General features: G+C 42.1%; 2 protein-coding genes across 3 annotated transcripts in view; one reads left to right on the forward strand and one right to left on the reverse strand.

The window, feature by feature from the left end:
- Nucleotides 1–24,375, forward strand: part of LOC132869632 (plexin-B2-like) — a 495,410-nt gene that overhangs the window by 84,822 nt on the left and 386,213 nt on the right. The window lies entirely within an intron of this gene.
- abcc9 (ATP-binding cassette, sub-family C (CFTR/MRP), member 9) overlaps nucleotides 1–24,375 on the reverse strand; it is a 139,707-nt gene that overhangs the window by 84,644 nt on the left and 30,688 nt on the right. For both annotated transcript variants that reach the window (XM_060902921.1, XM_060902920.1), the window contains exons 3-9: nucleotides 18,742–18,883; nucleotides 18,411–18,532; nucleotides 18,110–18,276; nucleotides 11,106–11,348; nucleotides 10,752–10,946; nucleotides 1,840–2,010; nucleotides 1,421–1,576 (exon numbers count right to left, since the gene is read on the reverse strand). In XM_060902921.1, the coding sequence (XP_060758904.1) occupies nucleotides 1,421–1,576; nucleotides 1,840–2,010; nucleotides 10,752–10,946; nucleotides 11,106–11,348; nucleotides 18,110–18,276; nucleotides 18,411–18,532; nucleotides 18,742–18,883 (1,196 nt within the window). The remainder of the gene's footprint in view (nucleotides 1–1,420; nucleotides 1,577–1,839; nucleotides 2,011–10,751; nucleotides 10,947–11,105; nucleotides 11,349–18,109; nucleotides 18,277–18,410; nucleotides 18,533–18,741; nucleotides 18,884–24,375) is intronic.

Consider the following 24,375-nt stretch of genomic DNA (forward strand, 5'->3'; position numbering starts at 1 on the left):
GTCTGTATAAATCAACCTGTTCTGGAAGGACCCTGACTCTGCAACACTACTAAGCAAGCAACATGAAAACCAAGGAGCCTCCAAACAGGTCAGAGACAAAGTTGTGGAGAAGAATAGATCAGGGTTGGGTTATAAAAATATCCCAAACTTTGAATATCCCAGGGAGAACCATTAAATCCATTATAGCACAATGGAAAGAATATGGCACCACTACAAACCTGACAAGAGAAGGCCGCCCACCAAAACTCACCGACCGGGCAAGGAGGGCATTAATCAGAGATGCAACAAAGACACCAAAGATAACACTGAAGGAGCTGCAAAGAGCCACAGTGGAGATGGGCGTATCTGTCCATAGGACCATTTTAAGCCGTACACTTTACAGAGTGGGGCGTTATGGAAGAGTGGCCAGAAAAAAACTCATTGCTGAAGAAAACACGTTTGGAGTTTGCCCAACAGCATGTGGCAGACTCCCCAAACACATGGAAGAAGATTCTCTGGTCAAATGAGAAAAAAATTGATCTTTTTGGCCATCATAGGAAACACCATGTGTGGCGCAAACCCATCACCCTGAGAACACCATTCCTACAGTGAAGCATGGTGGTGGCAGCATCATGCTGTGGGGATATTTTTCATCTGCAGGGACAGGAAAGCTGGTCAACATTGAAGGAAAGATGGGATGGCACTAAATGCAGGGTGATTCTGGAGGAAAACCTGTTTGAGTCGGCCAGAGGTTTGAGACTGGGACGAAGGTTCACGTTCCAGCAGGACAATGACCCTAAATATACTGCTAAAGCTACACTGGAGTGGTTTAAAGGGAAACATTTAAATGGCTTAGAATGGCCTAATCAAAGCCCAGACCTCAATCCAATTGAGAATCTGTTGCATAACTTGAAGGTTGCTGTACACCAACACAACCCATCTAACTTGAAGGAATTGGAGCAGTTTTGCCTTGAGGAACGGGCAAAAATCCCAGTGGCTAGATGTGCTCAGCTAATAGAGACATACCCCAAGAGACTTGCAGCTGTAATGGCAGCAAAAGGTGGCTCTACAAAGTATTGACTTTGGGGGGGGGGGGGGGTGAATACCTACGCACACTCCAGATTCCTGTTTTATTCATCTTAATTATTGTTTGTGTCACAATAAAAAAAAATGCTAGACATGTTGTGTAAATCAAGTGGTGCTAACCTTCCAAAAATCCATTTTAATTCCAGCTTGTAATGCGACAGAACAGGACAAACACCAAGGGGGATGAATACTTTTGCAAGACACTGTATGTACAGTACATAGTATCAATTTAATTTACTGTAAGCCTGTAGTGGTTCAAAGGTCTCTATAGCTCTGCTTTAATGTTTAAAAATAAAGACACTGAATCCTTGTTGTTTCCATGAGGAGACTTTAGGGATTCAAGCACTTTGCTTACCTGCACAGGCATTGCCCACAAGTTGGGGCACAGAAACAGGAACCACATCAGCTGATTGGTCTCTATTGCCACCAGGTTGTTGATCTGTCCCAGGGTCATCTCTCCCATAGACATGTTGGAAGTGGAGAGACGCAAGATCTTGTTGTAGATCATTGCCTGGCAAAATGCAATTATCCTCAGTGGCACACTAGCAACACAGCGCTTCAGTATAAAAAGTATAAGAGGTGGTTCGAGCGTGACAAAATCTCAGACAACAGATATTTGGTCGATTAGCTGAAGCTGAAGCTCATAAAGCATCTATGCTTACTATAGACACAATCAACGTGCATGATTTTGTATCTACTAAGCCAATTTTCTATTAAATATTCCTTCAATCCTTCTACTTAATGTCAGTGTAACCAAACCCACCCTTAACCTACCAACAGTGCTCCTCGTAGGTTGATGCCTGTTTCTATAGTGACGTAGTAGGAGGCTTGTAGAAAGGTGCGCTGGAGCACCAGAGCCAGGAAGAGAAGCACAGCCAGGACATACGCCTTTCTGAACAGCTCCGCCGAGGGCATAAAGTAGACTCCAAATAGTATATCCTCTGTCTTACAGGCGCAAAACACAAACAAGGTTAAAACAAGAACCATGGCGGGGAAAAACCAAAAAAACCCACCATGGACCAAAACTGGCAGCACGGTGGTGTAGTGGTTAGCGCTGTCGCCTCACAGCAAGAAGGTCCGGGTTCGAGCCCCGTGGCCGGCGAGGGCCTTTCTGTGTGGAGTTTGCACGTTCTCCCCGTGTCCGCGTGGGTTTCCTCCGGGTGCTCCGGTTTCCCCCACAGTCCAAAGACATGCAGGTTAGGTTAACCGGTGACTCTAAATTGACCGTAGGTGTGAATGTGAGTGTGAATGGTTGTCTGTGTCTATGTGTCAGCCCTGTGATGACCTGGCGACTTGTCCAGGGTGTACCCCGCCTTTCGCCCGTAGTCAGCTGGGATAGGCTCCAGCTTGCCTGCGACCCTGTAGAACAGGATAAAGCGGCTAGAGATGATGAGACGAGATGAGATGGACCAAAACTCACTGTCGAAAAGATGATCTGCAAGTCATAACAGAAAAAGAATACGCTTTGGAAATAAACAACAAAGCGGTGTACAGTGACAAATATTTCAGGCACAGAACTAATAATCCATAAACGCAGTCACAGGCATGCATCACATCTTCAAATATGGAAGAATATTCAGTTAAGGAGACCCATTAAAAAAAAAAAAAATCTTTGCGTTGTTTTGTCAGTTCTGCATCACTGGCAGAAACCAGAGTGTGTCAGAGTGGGTGGGATGTGAATGTAGAATATCCCAGATCACACAGATATGCGCATCTGCTCTCGCTCGCTGCCTGCTCCCTTTCAACGAGGTTAACCCGATCTTCACCTTTGACCGGCTACAGACACTAAAATGACCTCAACGACGCTATTCATTACGTAACTGTGTCATCACTGTCACGTGCAGTGATGTCATCTCTTGTCTCTGTTACACACTCCTTGCTCGCGGTTATCTAATAAACCTAATAAAGGCGTTGGCTGATATGATTTTAACTGGAGTGGTGAGAAAATGTCACAGTAGGTGTTCCTACAGTATCTGTGCTCTTGGCATTGTGACTGTGCGGATATGATGTCAGAGGTGAATCACGGCAGATGACGCTACACATGAAATGGCAAGACTCCTGATAATACCATATCAGCCCATGAGGTCATATGATTTGTTAATTGCTATAAATGAGGGTGGACCTGATTGAGCGATAACAGTCTGACAGATACAGAAAGATACATCCCATTATGTTATTTCATTAAGATCGTATCTCACCTAACTGGCACAAGGGACACACTGGAATGTGGAGTGTCTGTGAGTTCATTTGGGCTTGGATACATGTCGTGTTTTTAAGGCCTTCTGCAGACGCTGTGCGTACAATGCATTTTTAGACACACTGCAAGTTAACTGTACATTTACAGACAGGTTTATCATCATCATCATCACACACTAACAGTAAATCTAGTGACAAAGTTAAGACCTAGAGTGTCCTGTCACAGGATCTTTGTGTCTTGTTCCTGTTTTAGCTTACCCCTTCTTCATCTCCGTCCTGGCTGATCAATACTGTCTCTGTCCATAACCTCTCCGTAACTTTCTCTGTTTAAATCTTAAAGTCTTGCACATATTACCACTGGATTCTATTCTAAGCAATAGTCCTACTCCCCCGATTCCTTGTTTCCATGGTTTTGAGTTCCACTTAGTCATTTGTATTTTTTTCTTATCTGGTTTTCAGCACAGCTTATGTTCTTGACCCTGCATTATGGATCGGTGTATATTAAGGATGACTTCTTCTATGATTTATACCCAACATTTTTTGGAACGCATATCCCATTGCCTCTGGCTTGTACACTACCATCCAAAAGTTTGGGGTCACCCAGACAATTTTGTGTTTTCCATGAAAAGTCACACTTTTATTTACCACCATAAGTTGTAAAATGAATAGAAAATATAGTCAAGACATTTTTCTGGCCATTTTGAGCATTTAATCGACCCCACAAATGTGATGCTCCAGAAACTCAGGTGGGGTTTACATTAGACCGTATCAGCAGATCATCAGATTAACGTTTTTAAAACGATTAGTGTGCACACAGCAACACCAATACATGATTCGCGTGCACACAGCAACGCCAATACACGGATACGCTCGGCTCCGCAGGCATCCTGCGCTCCAAATCACTCCGCCCTGAACAGCGAGTGCCCTCTGGAGGGTGCGCACTCCGGCCCTGCGCAGCTCACAGAGCACGCGAGTGAAGTGCACGAGCAGTGATTCGGGACTGAGCCGCTGTGTGTGTGATCCCAGCGCATATCACTTACCACTTGCAAGTGGAAGGATGGCAAGCCTAAAGACAATCATAACTACACAATGGGCAGTATTTGCATCAGTATTTGCAGTATTTTCATACTTTTATACTCTTTAATGAAAGGTGATACAAGGCGGAAGTCCGCGCCGTTTTTCAGCAGTCGCGTCACATGACCAACGCCAGCGAATCAGGAAGGTGGATGTCACAGTGACGTTGTCCAATGACGACGCCAGCTAGAGCTCAGCACAGCGTATCCGCGTATCCGCGTATTCTCAATGTTTACACAGCACCGGACCAGACACGATCTGGATTGAATACGTGGACCCTGGCAGATTCCCGTTTCCCGGCGTTTCCAGGCGTTTTAATGTAAACGGACAGTGCATCCGCGAAGAAAACGAGACAGATACGGTCTAATGTAAACTTGGCCTCAATCTGCTCAAAGGAAGGTCAGTTTTATAGCTTCTCTAAAGAGCTCAACTGTTTTCAGCTGTGCTAACATGATTGTACAAGGGTTTTCTAATCATCCATTAGCCTTCTGAGGCAATGAGCAAACACATTGTACCATTAGAACACTGGAGTGAGAGTTGCTGGAAATGGGCCTCTATACACCTATGGAGATATTGCACCAAAAACCACACATTTGCAGCTAGAATAGTCATTTACCACATTAGCAATGTATAGAGTGCATTTCTGATTAGTTTAAAGTGATCTTCATTGAAAAGAACAGTGTTTTTCTTTCAAAAATAAGGACATTTCAAAGTGACCCCAAACATTTGAACGGTAGTGTACATATAAAAATGATATTACACAGTCAATATGAAGATGTGAATTTATCTTCGAGTGGTGAATGTACATTTATTTATATATATCACAAGCGAGCGAAACGAACGAGTGAAATATTTTCAACATGAGAAAATAAACGTCATATCCTTGTGCCAGCATGTAATGTTTTTTCGTTATATGGACACATCCAAAAAAAAAAAAGCAAGTTAATCAAAAGAATTTTAATTTTGAACTGGTTCACCATTTTGACAATGTGCGTCCAGTCAGCGGGAAAACACTGAGTGACATATCGGGAATTATTATACATACAGGCCACTTTTTCCATGGAATAAAAACATGCGTTCTATTCCCTTCTAGTGGGTTTATTGATGGCATGCAATATTGTGATCATATCGCTTATCCTCCATGTATTCCACCACTCTCCACAGTGGAGAATGAGCGTGCAATATTGTTATAATATTGCACATTGTCAAGACAAGACGACATCACACATCGGAGCTCATGTGAAGACCCAATGACAAAACTTTTCTGCTGCGCATGCGTACAATCCTTTTTTTGTCGGCTGGGAGAGAGGGAAGACGAGGCTAATCCAGTGCTCGGTTTAAGAACTAAATAAAAAAACTGAAAACTGAAACTAAAGACGCGTTGAACACCCGAAAGGCTACCAAAACTTCATTAGCTATTTTCACACATATTTACAAGAGAAAAACATACCAACGGACATCGAAAAACTGGAAAAGAGACACGTCGGAGATGTAAAACTTCTGTGCTAGTGAGTGATAGCTTGTAAACAAACGTGGCCGCGAGGTTTGCGTCGTTACAAGCGGAAGATTTTGAGAAAATTCTGGCTGTCAGGTCGCTCCGTTGCGTGGAGCTGTCGATGTTGATTTTAAAAGTAACTAAGTAAATTACACAGGGAACATAATGATAATAATATTCAGTTTGACTGCGCTAGCATTGGTCTGCACTAACACTACACCGTCTCGAAGGTAACTGGACTGCTGCGCTAACAGATCCGAGTCACGGCTAAGCTTGCGTTGGCCTTCGAGAATGCTGATATGAAGAGAGTGTGTATGTATAATAATATTGGCTGGCTTTTTTTTGCAGTCTATCAGATATATTCCATTCAGCTAGCATGATACCGAACTCATTTTTGACTCGTTTAATATCATGCTAGCTGAATGGAATATATCTGATAGACCACAAAAAAGCCAGCCAATATTATTTTATTATTATACTTATAGGACACTTTTTCAATGGAATAAAAATGTGTTCTATTCCGCTCTAGCAGGTTTCATTCATTTGGTTTGATAGCATGCAATATTGTGAGCATATCGCTTATCCTACATGTATTACATCACTCTACCCAATGGAGAATGAGTGTTGAATATGGTTTATGATATTGCATAGTTATCAAGACAACATGATCTCACACGTCGAAGCTGATGCGAATATTTAATGAGAGAGTTTCCTGCTGCGCATGAACAGAAGCATTTCTTTGTTCACCGGCGGCGCCCACAGTAAACTGTTGCAGTGAATGGAAAATGCCATAAGACATGTATTATACGTAAAACTTCTGTGCTGGTGACTGTGACAATTTGTAAACAAACATGGCTGCCAGGTTTGCTTTGTTAAATACGGAAGATTTTGAGAGAATTTTGAAAGAGAAAGATGCATTGAACACCCAAAAGGAATCTGTATGTATAGTAATAATGTTGGCTGGCTTTTTTCATGGTATATCAGAAATATTCCACTCAGCTACTCGTCTTCGACTCGTTCAGTATCATGCTACCTGAATGGAATATATCTGATATACTGTACCACTCAATGCCAAATATTATTATTTAAATATGTCACTCAGATCTACGATGTATTTCGTATGAACAATGTGAGTTTTTCAATACAAGAAGTTAAACTTCATATCTTGAAGCCAACATGTGATTTTCTTTTTATTATATCGACACATTCACAAACAAAAAAATACCCGAATTTATCAAAGCAATTCATCGATTGGAAAATATGTCCTGGATGTAGTTTGTATGGACGATACGAGTAGCGTATTTCCCAGTAAAACACTTGTTTCTACATAATATTATTCTTTATAGTCCATTCACGTACAACCCCGATTCCAAAAAAGTTGGGACAAAGTACAAATTGTAAATAAAAACGGAATGCAATGATGTGGAAGTTTCAAAATTCCATATTTTATTCAGAATAGAACATAGATGACATATCCAATGTTTAAACTGAGAAAATGTATCATTTAAAGAGAAAAATTAGGTGATTTTAAATTTCATGACAACAACACATCTCAAAAAAGTTGGGACGAGGCCATGTTTATCACTGTGAGACATCCCCTTTTCTCTTTACAACAGTCTGTAAACGTCTGGGGACTGAGGAGACAAGTTGCTCAAGTTTAGGGATAGGAATGTTAACCCATTCTTGTCTAATGTAGGATTCTAGTTGCTCAACTGACTTAGGTCTTTTTTGTCGTATCTTCTGTTTTATGATGCGCCAAATGTTTTCTACGGGTGAAAGATCTGGACTGCAGGCTGGCCAGTTCAGTACCCGGACCCTTCTTCTACGCAGCCATGATGCTGTAATTGATGCAGTATGTGGTTTGGCATTGTCATGTAGGAAAATGCAAGGTCTTCCCTGAAAGAGACGTCGTCTGGATGGGAGCATATGTTGCTCTAGAACCTGGATATACCTTTCAGCATTGATGGTGTCTTTCCAGATGTGTAAACTGCCCATGCCACACGCACTAATGCAACTCCATACCATCAGAGATGCAGGCTTCTGAACTGAGCGCTGATAACAACTTGGGTCGTCCTTCTCCTCTTTAGTCCGAATGACACGGCGTGCCTGATTTCCATAAAGAACTTCAAATTTTGATTCGTCTGACCACAGAACAGTTTTCCACTTTGCCACAGTCCATTTTAAATGAGCCTTGGCCCAGAGAAGACGTCTGCGCTTCTGGATCATGTTTAGATACGGCTTCTTCTTTGAACTATAGAGTTTTAGCTGGCAACGGCGGATGGCACGGTGAATTGTGTTCACAGATAATGTTCTCTGGAAATATTCCTGAGCCCATTTTGTGATTTCCAATACAGAAGCATGCCTGTATGTGATGCAGTGCCGTCTAAGGGCCCGAAGATCACGGGCACCCAGTATGGTTTTCCGGCCTTGACCCTTACGCACAGAGATTCTTCCAGATTCTCTGAATCTTTTGATGATATTAACTTTGAGATGTGTTGCTGTCATGAAATTTCAAATGAGCCAATATTTGGCATGAAATTTCAAAAAGTCTCACTTTCGACATTTGATATGTTGTCTATGTTCTATTGTGAATACAATGTCAGTTTTTGAGATTTGTAAATTATTGCATTACGTTTGTATTTACAATTTGTACTTTGTCCCAACTTTTTTGGAATCGGGGTTGTATTTTCTCTCAGACACTCTTCAACATACGGTACGTCCACAAAGCCGTATTCATAGTCGAGTTACGCGCACTTAGTAATACAGAAATTGAGCACATCGTTATTCAGACCTCAGACATACAGTAACTAAAGACTTAAGTGTTATTCTGAATTTGTATGAAAGTTACAGCATGCACGGTGAAGCTGTCAATTGAAGTACAGTAATGTATGTTTTGAGCTCTAAATACATGCAATAAGTGACGATTAATTAATATTATTGTCCCCTTAAAGTCAACACCAATGTTTTTTTTTTTTGTTCCTGAACACTGCACTCATATTGGATGTTTATTTCAGTGCTTGCCATTCTCAAGTGCATAATTTTTTTTTTTGTATTTCATTTTGCTTTTTGGTTATATTATATGACATTACAGCCACTTTTGTATTTAGCCTGCATTTTCCGCATGTGGTGTAGTGGTTAGCACGGTTGCCTCACAGCAAGAAGGTTCCGGGTTCGAGCCCAGTGGCCGGCGAGGGCCTTTCTGTGTGGAGTTTGCACGTTCTCCCCGTGTCTGTGTGGGTTTCCTCCGGTTTCCCCCACAGTCCAAAGACATGCAGTTAGGTTAACGTGGGGCGGCCTTGGGCCGAAGTGCCCTTGAGCAAGGTACTGAACCCCTGGGTGCTGTAGTGTGGCTGCCCACTCCTCTGGGTGTGCGCGCGTGTTCACTGCTTCAGATGGGTTAAATGCAGAGGATGAATTTCACTGTGCTTGAAGTGTGTATGTGACAATTAAAGGTTCCTTCTTCTATGCTTCTTTTTTTTGCCTGAGAGACAAGTGTTTGTGTGTGTTTTAATGCAGTGGTCTAAACCAAAGACTACTGTAAAACCCTGTCTCAGACACGTCTACTGAAGAAAAATCTGGCATCCTTGGAAGTATGAACTACATGATTATACCCTCACTGAGCACGTTATTAGTAACACTATACTAATACTGGGTAGGGCCTCCCTTTGCTCTCAAAACAGCCTCAGATCTTCATGGCATGGTTGGACACAGTCCTGTGAGATTGTTGTCCAGGTTGACATGATTGCATCAAGCAGATTTTTCAGGTGAACTTTCATGCTGTGAATCTCTCGTTCTTCTACATCCCGAAGATGTTCTATTAAATACAGGTCCGGTGACTGGGAAGGCGGCTGAAGAACATTAAACTCACGGACATGTTCATGAAACCAGTTTGAGACGAATTTTGTGTTGTGACATGTTGCATTACCATGTTGGAAGTAGCCATTGGAAGATGGGTAAATTGTGGCCATGAAGGGATACACACAGTCAGCAACAATACTCAAATAGGTTGTGGCATTCAAGCGATTGACAGGCACAGTGTGTGCTAAGAAAACATTCCCCACACCACTATATTACCCCCACCAGCCTGGACTGTTGACTGTTGACACAAGGCAGGTTGGGTCCACGGATTCATTCTGTTGGAGCCAAATTCTGACCCCACCATCTCTGCGAAATCAAGAGTCATCAGACCAGGCTACGTTTTCCAGTCTTCAGCTGTCCAGTTTTGGTGATCCTGTGCCCACTGCAGCCTCAGCTTTCTGTTCTTGGCTGCCAGACTTGGAACCCAACACGGTCTTCTGCTGTTGTAGCTCATCTGCCTCAAGGTTCGCCATGTTGTACATTCCGAGATGCTTTTCTGCTCACCACTATTATACAGAGGGGTTATCTGAGTCACGATAGCCTTTCTATCAGCCTGAACCAGTCTGGCCATTCTCTGTTCACCTCTCTCATCATCAAGGAGGTTTCTGTCCACACAATCGCCCCTTACTTTACATTTTTTCTTTACTGCACCATTCTGAGACTGTTGTGTGTGAAAATCCCAAGAGATCGGCAGTTATAGAAATACTCAAACCACTCATTCTGGCACCAACAATCATGCCACGGTCAAAATCACTGAAATCACATTTTGCTCCATTCTGATGTTTGACGTGAACATGACCTGAAGCTGCTGATTTGTATCTGCGTGATTTTATGCATTGCACTGCTAACCACCTGATTGGCTGATTAGATAATGTGTACATGTGTTCCTGATAAAGTGTCTGGTGAGTGTACAATTTGCATAATCTGAATGGCTCAGCCAGAAAATTGACTTATGCAGATGCTTAGCCATCTCTGAATACGCTTACCTTCATCCACGTAAATACTAACATAACTGTTGGACTTAAATCTCGAAATATAGCTCAAAGATACCGAACCAGCACACCTTGTTCATGCTGAAGTCTTCAGTCCTGTTCGTCTGGTTCAGGTTCTCTACAATTCCAGAAATGCAGAGTGGTCCGGCAAAGCCCAGGAGGTCGGCCATGTAGCGGAAGGTGCTACTGAGGAGGATGGGCCGACCGAAAGCGTGGTACATGGACTTCCAGATGGATGGAGTCTTTTCCAGCCGCTCTGCATTCTCCTGTGATCACACACAACACACGTCTTTCTGGAAACTACTGGACATTATGGATGCCCAGCTACAAACTCATTTCTCATTTGAATTTTACACTATCAAAAAATTTCAAAATAATATGACAGAATGGGTATGTTAGGCCATCCCTAAATCATCTCGACTCACCCTCTGCTCGTCATAAGCATCCCTCAGATGCAAGAAGTTGGTCAAAGCCCTCATGGCGATGGGCAGCTTGCCGATCTTCTTCAGCTCGATGGGCCTCTTGTGCGCACTCATGATCAGTGGGTTCATCCACCAGTATGTGGCCTTAGAGAGCAGGTTAACGAAAGGCTGGAGGAAGCGCACGCCCAGATCCTGTAGGTCCTCTGGTGGTTTGACTCGCTGAGGGTTAGTGAAGAACACATACTTCTGCAGGGAAAGATGGCAAACACGGCACTGTAAATACCTACCTGTACCTGAAGAATCCTCCATCAGTGATCCTTGTCGTCACGGAGACGAAAGAGTACGTTTCTGTACTAGCTTGGTGAACTCATTCCTTGACTGTCTAAGTCTTTTAGCTTGCTCAATTGATATTCCGAGCAGTTTTTTATATTTTGATCTCTGGCTCTCAATAATGGCTCCTGGTTGGTTTGGCAAACATCATTTTCTTTGTAATAGACGTATTCTCAGCTCTACATACAGTGCAATGCAATAATGAGTACACCCTCTTTGAAAAGTAACATTTCACACAATATGACAAGGAACACAAAGATATATTTCCAAAATGTTCCCAGACTCAGTTAAACACAGGTTCTGTTGAGCTTTTGAACTCAAAACAAAGGCTAATAATATAACTTAAATGATTTTTATTTCAGTTTTAGTGAAATTTGTGTGGTGCAGAAATGAGTACACCCCACTGAAGGGCTCTGAGTAAAGCAACTTTTTAGGCTACCAATGTGGACCTGAACAAACAATTAACCACAGGTGAGTCTAATTAGTCATTACACAGGTGTTAATTAGGCAGTTGGCTACAAAAGGCTGTTACCTAAAGCAAACCACCCTTTCCCATTTCCTGCTGTCAGCAATGGCACCTCATGGCCAGGAAATGTCTCTGGATCTGAGAAAGCGGATTATTGCTTTACACAAGAGAGGTGAGGGCTACAAGAAGATCAGTAAAGCCTTACTTATCAGTAAGAACACGGTTGCAAAAGTGATCCAAAAATTCAAGACAGATGGAACTGCAGCCAAAGTACAGAGACGTACAGGCCGGCCAAGAAAATTAACACCCAGGCAGGAGCGGCTTGTAATGAGAAAAGTTGAGGAAAATCGGCATGCAAGTGCACAACAGGTATCTAAGGAAGTAGAGACTGAAATTGGAGTGAATGTGTCACGTGACACAATATGCCGTACAGTGCAGCGGAATGGCATGCATGGGTGTCATCCCCGAAGGAAGCCTCTCCTAAAGCCCAGTCACAAAAAAGCCCATCTAGAGTTCGCCAGGGCACATGCTGAAAAGCATGAAGGCTACTGGGACTCTATACTCTGGAGTGATGAGACCAAAATCAATCTTTTTGGAACTGATGGCTTCAAAACAGTCTGGCGACGCAAGGGTGAGGAATACAAGGAAAAATGCATGGTGCCCACAGTGAAACATGGAGGGGGTAGTGTTCTTATGTGGGGTTGCATGAGTGCTGCGGGTGTTGGAGAACTGCATTTCATTGATGGCATCATGAATTCTCAAATGTACTGCTCTACACTGAAAGCTAAGATGCTTCCATCACTTCGGGCCGTTGGTCGTCGTGCCATTTTTCAACATGACAACGACCCAAAACACACATCTAAGGCCACTGCTGACTTTCTGAAGAGGAACAGGGTGAGAGTGATTCCATGGCCAAGTATGTCACCTGATCTGAACCCTATAGAGCCTCTTTGGGGAATACTGAAGAGGCAGGTTGAGCATCACTCTCCATCCAACATCCAGGCTCTGAAAGATGTCATCCTTGAAGAATGGAAAAAGATTGATGTAGCCAAATGTTGTCAACTTGTGCACTCCATGCCAAGGAGACTTGGGGCTGTCATTGCAAATAATGGAGGCCATACAAAGTACTAAATGTACTGGATGTAATTGAGTTTGTTGTGGGGTGTACTCACTTTTGCTCCACCCCACTTTCACGGAAACAGAAAAATATGTAATTTAAGGCATCTTTTCACCTTTCTGCTTGAGTTATAATGTAAGAACATAGTGCAATAAACATCATCAAGGAACTGTTTGGGACATATTGTTTGTGTTCATTTTAATACTGTGAAAAATGTCATTTTTCAGGGGGGGTGTACTCATTATTGCATTGCACTGTACATGAGCAGTATATTTAATGTATTGTGCATCAATGAAGCTGCTCACAGTTTGAGTACCAACAAGCTTCCTGATTTGCTCGTTGTTGGACGTGGAGCTATAATCTGCATCAGTACCTTCGTTTTCCTCTAGTACAGTGTCTTGCAAAAGTATTCATCCATCTTGGTGTTTGTCCTGTTCTGTTGCATTACAAGCTGGAATTAAAATGTATTTTGGAGGGTTAGCACCATCTGATTTACACAACATGTCTATAACTTGAAAGGTGCAACTTGATGTTTTATTGTGAATAATTAAGATGAAAAAAAACAGAAATCTGGAGTGTGCATAGGTATTCACCCCCTTTCATATGAAACCTCTAAATAAGAGCTGGTCCAACCAATTCACTTCATAAGTCACATAATTAGTTGATTAAGATCCACCTGTGTGCAATCAAAGTGTCACATGATGTGTCACATGATGTCTGTATAAATCAACCTGTTCTGGAAGGACCCTGACTCTGCAACACTACTAAGCAAGCAACATGAAAACCAAGGAGCCTCCAAACAGGTCAGAGACAAAGTTGTGGAGAAGTATAGATCAGGGTTGGGTTATAAAAAAAATATCCCACACTTTGAATATCCCAGGGAGCACCATTAAATCCATTATAGCACAATGGAAAGAATATGGCACCATTACAAACCTGACAAGAGAAGGCCACCCACCAAAACTCACAGACCAGGCAAGGAGGGCATTAATCAGAGATGCAACAAAGACGCCAAAGATAACACTGAAGGAGCTGCAAAGATGCACAGCAGAGATGGGAGTATCTGTCCATAGAACCACTTTAAGCCGTACACTCCACGGAGCGGGGCTATATGGAAGAGTGGGCAGAAAAAAAGTCATTGCTGAAGAAAACAAGTTTGGAGTTTGCCCAACAGCAAGTGGCAGACTCTGCAAACACGTGAAAAAAGATTCTCTGGTCAAATGAGACTAAAATTGATCTTTTTGGCCATCATGGGAAACGCCATGTGTGGCGCAAACCCATCACCCTGAGAACACCATTCCTACAGTGAAGCATGGTGGTGGCAGCATCATGCTGTGGGGATATTTTTCATCTGCAGGGACAGGAAAGGACTGAAGGAAAGATGGATGGCACTAAATACAGGGCAATTCTAGAGGAAAACCTGTTTGAGTCGGCCAGAGGTTTGAGACTGGGATGAAGGGTCACGTTCCAGCAGGACAATGACCTTAAACATACTGCTAAAGCTACACTGGAGTGGTTTAAAAGGAAACATTTAAATGTCTTGGAATGGCCTAATCAAAGCCCAGACCTCAATCCAATTGAGAATTTGTGGCATAACTTGAAGATTGCTGTACACCAACGCAACCCATCTAACTTGAAGGAGTTGGAGCAGTTTTGCCTTGAGGAATGGGCAAAAATCCCAGTGGCTAGATGTGCTAAGCTAATACAGACATACCCCAAGAGACTTGCAGCTGTAATGGCAGCTAAAGGTGGCTCTACAAAGTATTGACTTTGGGGGGTGAATATCTATGCACACTCCAGATTTCTGTTTTTCATCTTTAATTATTGTTTGTGTCTCAATAAAACAACAATTTGCAGATTTAAAGTGGTAGGCATGTTTTGTAAATCAAATGGTGCTAACCCCCCAAAAATCCATTTTAATTCCAGCTTGTAATGCGACAAAACAGGACAAACACCAAGGGGAATGAATACTTTTGCAAGGCACCGTATATTATTTCGCTTCCAACTGCCTATCACCATGCTTCTCAAACACTGGATCCAACATACTTCAAGTTTCCTCAGAAGGATACCATGCTTGTGTCCCGTACATTCACCATGAACGCACAAAACTTTCTAATAGCTTTCGATGAGTCTGGTCTTATCGGTTAGAACATTGCAGAATTCAGTCAGCTTTGCCACTGCTTGTTCGATACGATAACTGGTGAAGCACACTGCTTTATTGTGACTGATAACTTGGCCAAGGTATGTAAATTACTGAACATTCTATATTGCTTCATCTCCAACACTGATGAGAGAATCTTTTCTAGCAAGTTCATCATTGTTAAACACCTGCGTCTTGGTTTTTTTGAATGATATTGTTAACCAAAACCGATTACACGTATTGTTGATTATTGCAAGTAGGGTCTCAGCCTCAGGAACAGATTTGCAGAAGAGGACTCCATCATCTGTGTAGAGTATCCATCTGATCATGTCTATTCCTCTCAGTTTTCTCTTTCCTCTCTGTTCTCTATTCGTACACCAATGCAGGATATTGTGTTCAAATGAAACACCCCAGCCACCTGGGTAGGCTTGATCAATTTCATGAGCAGTGACTTTTGGTATATATTCAAAGTAATAATTAAAGAGGCATGGTGATTCTGGGCCTCCCTGTCTGCATCCAATGAGCACGTCAAACTTTGATGTTGATCCACGTATCGAAGCAGCTGTTCCCTCGTACATTTTTTGTAATATTGCTATGAGGTGTTTTGCTCCAGTACGTAATTTCAGTATGCGAAACGGAAAGTCTCTTGGTACGTTTACGTTTATGGAATATTTCTGGAAGTATTTTAATTTTTCGAGAATTTATTTGAAAGCAGGCAAAATTTGATGACAAGAGTCTGAAGGTAAGAAATGTTACAGGATGCATTCACACATGTTCAAATAACCAACCGTGAATCATCTCTTGGATATGGATTTGATTTATTCAATTCTGTCTCAGTGCATACACTACCGTTCAAAAGTTTGGGGTCACTTTGAAATGTCCTTATTTTTGAAAGAAAAGCACTGTTCTTTTCAATGACGATCACTTTAAACTAATCAGAAATCCACTCTATACATTGCTAATGTGGTAAATGACTATTCTAGCTGCAAATGTCTGGTTTTTGGTGCAATATCTCCATAGGTGTATAGAGGCCCATTTCCAGCAACTCTCACTCCAGTGTTCTAATGGTACAATGTGTTTGCTCATTGCCTCAGAAGGCTAATGGATGATTAGAAAACCCTTGTACAATCATGTTAGCACAGCTGAAAACAGTTTAGCTCTTTAGAGAAGCTATAAAACTGACCTTCCTTTGAGCAGATTGAGTTTCTGGAGCATCACATTTGTGGGGTCGATTAAATGCTCAAAATGGCCAGAAAAATGTCTCGACTATATTTTCTATTCATTTTACAACTTATGGTGGTAAATAAAAGTGTGACTTTTCATGGAAAACACAAAATTGTCTGGGTGACCCCAAACTTTTGAACGGTAGTACAGTATATACCAGTGGTTAGTCCAAGGTCAAGCAGGCCAGAACAAAAAAAAAAAAAGTGTTTGGTAACCGATAAATATTCACCCTCCTCTTGAACTTTTCCATGTGTTGTAATATTATTAGAGACAAATCTATCATTGCTGAACTCTTGAATATTTTCTATCGTGAATACGATCATTAAAAAGCTTATAATTTCTGCTTTTCAAAGAAATTAATCTCATTAAGATCTGTTCAGTAGTTTGGGAGTAACGGCAGGTTGAAGTCGGTACGACAGAGTTCACTGTCTGCTCGCAGGACGTCGGGAAACTGCTGGTGCTTTTTGAGTCACGGAAAAGTGATCAGGCTCTCGCTCTCTCGCTCCTGATTGGTTTCCGACTGGATTACTCATGAATATCAACCAGATAACTTTTATAGGGATGTTCTCTCGCTCTCACGGTTTCTGATGAAGGATTCAGCGAAATTTTCCATCTGCTAGTTTTGATGTGATTCACGGGAGACTTTGAAGTGAGTTTTCAGAGCTTTACCTACTTATTTGTTCAAATCAAACTGATTCATGTAAATAAATAACTATTTTAGAGTACAACTGGAGTTGTTTTGATGACAAATATTGAGATTTTAGTGGTCGGAAAGATATTTTTAAAAAACGGAAGTCAGAAACGCGAGTGTCAATTTCAATTCAATTCGTTGGAATTGTTTACTGGATGTGGATCAGACAGGGTTTTTTTTCAAGGTTTCGCTTGAAAGTTGTGAATATTATCGTTTATATTCTTTCATATAAACACTAGTAGGCCCTACTTTTGAGAAATACAAAGGCCTACAGAGCACAAAGAGGGGATTAGAAATAATCTTCTATTACTTTTTTTATTGCGTAATAAAGACGATTTAACGTTTTTACCGAATTAGCATAATTAATACTAATTAAATACTAATTTGCGTAATTGGTTTTTTACTAATTTTTCAAACTTTCTATTCAGTATACCAACCATCTATGTGCCTGCCAATTTCCATGTAAATATCTTGAAAAACAGAAACGTTATAAAGAAAAAAACATTTGATCTCATTGGTTAATGAGGCCCATCTTGGACCATGTGATCCTCAGACAGAATATTACGGCCGTTTTCGAAAAATTAAGCCGTTTTTTTCAATCTTTGATTTGTAATATCTCAAGAACCGATCAACAGATTTTAATTCTGTAAAATTCTGATCAGATTCTGAACTCAACGGGAGCCGTTTCAAGCAATTTGGATTGAATTTGAATTTTCACCTGATATGCCTAGTATTACAACCTGGATCTGAATGGACTTACTTGGTAGTACATACCAACTGTTTACAAAGACAAATGTAAAAGCTGTATAAGTATTCACCCCCATCGACGTGAAAGAAATACAGTTACAGTATCTATGATATGATTGTATTGTACAGCTTGCTAGTGAAGAGTTACGTTATTGTCACATTTAGTCATTAGTTGAGTTTACGGCACTGGGTTTCTTGCTCTATTTCTTATTCCAGTAAGCCCACCTACTAACCCAAACAATCCGATGCGTTTTTCTTGCTTTAAAGAACTTCTGACCCAGGCAGTACCTACCCTGATGCGTATGACATTGATCTCGACAGCCATAAGCAGGGCGTACAGCACCACAAGCAGAGCCGTGATACAGAAGCGGAGATGCTGTATGCCCACTCCTTCCTCTGCAAACTTCCACAGCTTGATGATTTTGGTGATGAATGCCAACACCCAATAGATGAACAGTGCTGTGTAATGATTTACAGATGTTAAAAATTATTCTCCAGCACAGCAATGTTTTTCTGTTTGTATTATGATAAACATAGACAAAAACACATTCATCATGGTTGCTAAGTCGATCGTCGTGGTTGTACTGACTTACCGAGGAGTAATTTGGGGAAGTTGGCCGTTTCAATATTGTGGTAATAGACCACTGATGTAGTAGCTGCTATGAAGCCCATTAGTGCAGGTAGAAAAAGGTGCAAGTGATTTGACTTCATCTCCCTGTTAGGAAATACAAATTCTCAGTGTATGTATACATATGAAATCGTTTCCATTGGCACGGTGGAATTACTCTAAAAAAAGCTCTGGTCTGATTGTAAGATCCTTGTTTATTCAGCCGAAGGTACTTCTGAAATGTAATTTAATAACTGAATGCATTTACACGTCTATATGTGTCTGTGCCTGTACAGTATGTGTGTGGTAGCGAGTACGTGTTGGAGACGATTCCCTCGGCGATCTCGCACACGTGCACAAAAAGCAACGTGAAGGTCAGAATCCAGCGTAGATTATGGCCAGGGAAATGCAGCCAGGTGTTATGGTGGATTTGCACCTTCGAGCTCTGACTGCCCCAACCTGCACAAACACAGACAAAAAATAAATATATTATTATATATATTTATTTATCGCTCGTTCACAACAACAAACATAGCATTTTTTGTCAACATTTATCTTTTTTTATAAGATTTATTTATAAGATTATCAAAAATCTTATAAATTTTTGCCAGCATTTCTCAGGAGAATAGGATTAATTTTACAGCACGGACAGTGATAATGACAGTGTTCACAGCGAAAGCGAGTTTTACTACCCTGAGGAAGAAGAAATACAAGAAAACATTTCAGGAGAAAGATAAAAACCTCTAACTTGCTAACAGTTTGATCTCATTAGTTAATGTGGCCCATTTTGGACCATGTTATCCTAATGCATAATATTACCAGTGTTGGGCACGCTACTTTCAAAAAGTAATTAGTTACAGTATAGTTACGAGTTACTTTTCCCAAAAAGTAACTGAGTTAATAACGGAGTTACTTTGTCATAAAAGTAACTAATTACCAGGGAAAGTAATTATTCCGTTACATTTTGTGTCCCCCCCCCCAAAAAAAAAAAATCAAATTCAATTAGTGTAATCATAATAAAAGTGAATGTTAAATGTGTTTAATGACTGAAATGGACACTTAACAGAACCAATTAATAACGTTATCTACACTATATTAATATTTTTGTGGGACAATGTGAGATAAGACATCTATCAAATTTAATATATTTTTGTAGTTATTAAAATTGTTACTAATTACTGGCCACTGACGAGGACAAACGCTTTGTTCCTCGACATAATGTGCATTGCACGTAGACATTTTTGCCTTTTATTTGAAGTAATGAAAAGTAATGGCTGTATTTCCAATGTGAAAGCGCAGTGCTGGGCTGACCGCTCGCCATCGCTGGGTCTTCCGATTGAAAGTGTGCACAGTAGTGCAGTAGGCGGAGCCTACCTACGTATGTTGTCCAAATCTACTCTGATTGGCTTACTATGCCGTTGTCTCGCATCTCCCCGCCCCACACTAAAGCAGAGTAAAGAAAGGCTGAACGAGCAGCGTGCCAGATGAGAACAGCTTTAAGAAAGTAACGCATAGTATTTTATTGTAAGTAATGGGAACGGCGTTATAACGATGTAAAAAGTAATTAGTTAGATTACTCGTTACTAAAAATAGTAACGCCGTTAGTAACGCCGTTTATTTCTAACGTCGTTATTCCCATCACTGAATATTACGTTAGGTAAAAACTTTAAACCAGTACAATCTCTTCTTCAAAGTTTCACCAAATGGCTTTATTTATGCAACATAAAGGTCATAATACTGTATAACTTTGGTCGAGCAAAAACATGGCTGAATCCTGAATGACTCAATTTTGTATAAATAGGGGACTACATAGGTGGCAAAATGTAGTTTTTTTCCTGCCATGGAAGTGCACTTGTATACCGAGGAGGAAGTCATTTGCATTACAGCCGTGAATGAGGATTCAAAATGGCGACTCGGCTCGGTTTTCCCTTTCGGGCGCTCTCGTTTTCTGTTAGAATTTGGTAAAGAAAAAAATCTCATCTCATCTCATTATCTCTAGCCGCTTTATCCTTCTACAGGGTCGCAGGCAAGCTGGAGCCTATCCCAGCTGACTACGGGCGAAAGGCGGGGTACACCCTGGACAAGTCGCCAGGTCATCACAGGGCTGACACATAGACACAGACAACCATTCACACTCACATTCACACCTACGGTCAATTTAGAGTCACCAGTTAACCTAACCTGCATGTCTTTGGACTGTGGGGGAAACCGGAGCACCCGGAGGAAACCCACGCGGACACGGGGAGAACATGCAAACTCCGCACAGAAAGGCCCTCGCCGGCCCCGGGGCTCGAACCCAGGACCTTCTTGCTGTGAGGCGACAGCGCTAACCACTACACCACCGTGCCGCCCGCATGTGAACATATTTGTATGAAACATGCGCAATATAAAAAAGAAGAATAAAAAATAACACTCTTTTATACATTACATGCTTTGTTACATGGATTCTAAAAAAGGAACATTTCTATGGTGATAAGGACATAATAATAATTTAGGCCACGGTGTGAAAAATCAAAACAATCATCTGATTATACGTCACTTTGTTTCTGCTGGCTGAGCGAACGCAATCCATCCATCTATAAATTAAGTGACTAATCTCATACGATTGTCTGGATATTGGAATACACAATATTTCAGATGTGCCCTGATCTGATTACAAGTACTTAATTTTACTAATCGGATGACATAATCCAGATTACGTGCACTCCGTTACTAGGTTCTGAAAGCAAATAAAACAGATTCTTTGACTATCTATTACCAGCGAGCTAATGCTTTCTACCTCATACATTGCGTGTTTTTGTATTAATCAAATGTCACCAAATTTCTGCAAAGATAAACATCCTGATTTTCTCGACAGGAGCATGACAGCAAGCTCACACACTGTACAGGGAACAGCCCTGGGATCTCTCGTAATAAGACAGAAAGAGCATACGGGCCAAAAAAGAGAGTGAAGAGGGAGATGTTTCATTTCGAACCTCAGTGGAATAGACTCAGCGTGATTATTAGGAGGTGTTGAATTTTCCCTGCTTGTGATTTACCACACACACACACACACAAATCATGAGAAACAATTGACTCGCTCAGAACCGCTTAAAAGGAGATAGGAAAATGAGAATTTCCACCATTTCAGGATTAAGGAGAGTATGAGAGGGTGTAACATTATCATTGGCTGTGCAGTCGGGAATTTATTGTTGGCATACCGATGCTGTACATTTACTCGAGTTTCTGTTGTTTCTATTGACAACATATAAAACTGGGTACAGGCTACTGTGTGGAGTGAATTTACAGTACTGTGAAAAAGTCTTAGGAGCATGTAAAGAAATGCTGTCGACCAAAAATGGCTTAAAAAGTAATGAAATTAAATGTTTCAACATTAAAAAATACTATAAACAATATTTGGCGTGAGACGAAATTCCCTTTGCTTTAAAAAAAAATAGTCTGAGGTCCAATGAGTGCAGTTTTATGTGGAAATGAGCTGTAGGTTTTACTGAGCATCTTACAAAACCAGCCACAGTTCTTCTGGACACTTTGACTGTCACACTCGCTTCTTCATTTCACACCAAAACCTTCATTATGGTTTCTTTTTTAATCTGAAAAGTGGGCTCTTATGGAATATGCTGCTCAGACATCCATCCATCCATCCATCCATTATCTGTAGCTGCTTTATCCTGTTCTACAGGGTCGCAGGCAAGCTGGAGCCTATCCCAGCTGACTACGGGCGAGAGGCGGGGCTCACCCTGGACAAGTCGCCAGGTCATCACAGGGCTGACACATAGACACAGACAACCATTCACACTCACATTCACACCTACGGTCAATTTAGAGTCACCAGTTAACCTAACCTGCATGTCTTTGGACTGTGGGGGAAACTGGAGCACCCGGAGGAAACCCATGCGGACACGGGGAGAACATGCAAACTCCGCACAGAAAGACCCTCGCCGGCCACGGGGCTTGGACCCGGACCTTCTTGCTGTGAGGCGACAGCGCTAACCACTACACCAACGTGCCGCCCTGCTCAGACATGTTACAAACTTTTTTTTTTCTGAAGGGAAGCTGGAGATTCGAAATTTGGCACTGGCAAGGGAGATAAAATAATCCCAGATTATTTTTTTCGCGGTCCAAATCCTGCGCTCTGATTGGCTGGTGAGCGGATCCGTATCCTACGGTACGGACCCCGGTTATGGACCTCTGGCGACTCGCTCGTTCACAACAACAACAAACATAGTAGCAATTTTTGTCAACATTTATCTTTTTTATAAGATTTACTGATAAGATTTTTATCAAAAATCGTATACATTTTTGCCAGCATTTCTCAGCATAATACATGGGTGCAAGTATAAAATTTTCAAAAACCTGAAAATCACTTATACAGGAAGGGACAGAGCAGGCTATACTTCCTGAGGAGGCTGCGGTACTTTAACATCTGCAGGAAACTCCTGTGGATGTTCTATCAGTCCGTGGTCGCCAGTGTCCTGTTTTACACCGTGGTGTGCTGGGGGGCAGCACATCCAAGAAGGACACATCCAGGCTGGACAAACCGATCAGGTGGGCCGGCTCTGTGGTCGGCGTGAAGCTGGACTCTCTGGTGACGGTGGCAGAGAAGAGGACTATGGACAAACTACTGAACATCATGGACGATGCCAGTCACCCTCTGCACACCGTCATCAGCAACCAGAGGAGCCTGTTCAGTGACAGAATGCTCCTTCCCAAGTGCAGGACGAACAGACTCAAAAACTCCTTTGTCCCTCACGCCATCAGACTGTACAGCTCCTCTCTGGGGGGGAGGAGGGGTAACAGGAGGACAGAGGACGGGAAGGAGCAGTAGCCTAGCCTGACAATAAGCAATACCAGACAATGTGCAATATAAAGTGCAATATCTCTCCTGCCTCCCCACACACACACACACACACACACACACACACACTTACCCTAACCCCACTTCTCCCCCTTTCCCTCCCTTCCTCTCTTCCCCATATCTCATTCTTTTATATTTGTATATGTAAATACTTAATTTATTTTAATTTATCTAGAAGTTTTCTCTATGGGCGGCACGGTGGTGTAGTGGTTAGCGCTGTCGCCTCACAGCAAGAAGGTCCGGGTTCGAGCCCCGTGGCCGGCGAGGGCCTTTCTGTGCGGAGTTTGCATGTTCTCCCCGTGTCCGCGTGGGTTTCCTCCGGGTGCTCCGGTTTCCCCCACAGTCCAAAGACATGCAGGTTAGGTTAACTGGTGACTCTAAATTGACCGTAGGTGTGAATGTGAGTGTGAATGGTTGTCTGTGTGTCAGCCCTGTGATGACCTGGCGACTTGTCCAGGGTGTACCCCGCCTTTCGCCCGTAGTCAGCTGGGATAGGCTCCAGCTTGCCTGCGACCCTGTAGAAGGATAAAGCGGCTAGAGATAATGAGATGAGATGAGTTTTCTCTATTTCTTTTCTCTGTTTATCTGTAATGATGCTGCTGGAATCTTAATTTCCCTGAGGGAACCCTCCCAAAGGGATCAATAAAGTTTTATCTAATCTAATCCAATCTAATCTAAAAGTCTGACAAGGTCAGACGTGCATGGCACAGCCATGCAGGGGGGGTTACAAAGGGGGTGAGCCCCCCTTAGAGCTCGAAAAAAATTTTAAATTACAAGTTACAATGGTTCTCGGGGCAGCACGGTGGTGTAGTGGTTAGCGCTGTCACCTCACAGCAAGAAGGTCCGGGTTCGAGCCCCGTGGCCGGCGAGGGCCTTTCTGTGTGGAGTTTGCATGTTCTCCCCGTGTCCACGTGGGTTTCCTCCGGGTGCTCCGGTTTCCCCCACAGTCCAAAGACATGCAGGTTAGGTTAACTGGTGACTCTAAATTGAGCGTAGGTGTGAATGTGAGTGTGAATGGTTGTCTGTGTCTATGTGTCAGCCCTGTGATGACCTGGCGACTTGTCCAGGGTGTACCCCGCCTTTCACCCGTAGTCAG

This window comes from Neoarius graeffei, chromosome 21 (assembly GCF_027579695.1).
Source record: "Neoarius graeffei isolate fNeoGra1 chromosome 21, fNeoGra1.pri, whole genome shotgun sequence".
Lineage (NCBI taxonomy): Eukaryota > Metazoa > Chordata > Actinopteri > Siluriformes > Ariidae > Neoarius > Neoarius graeffei.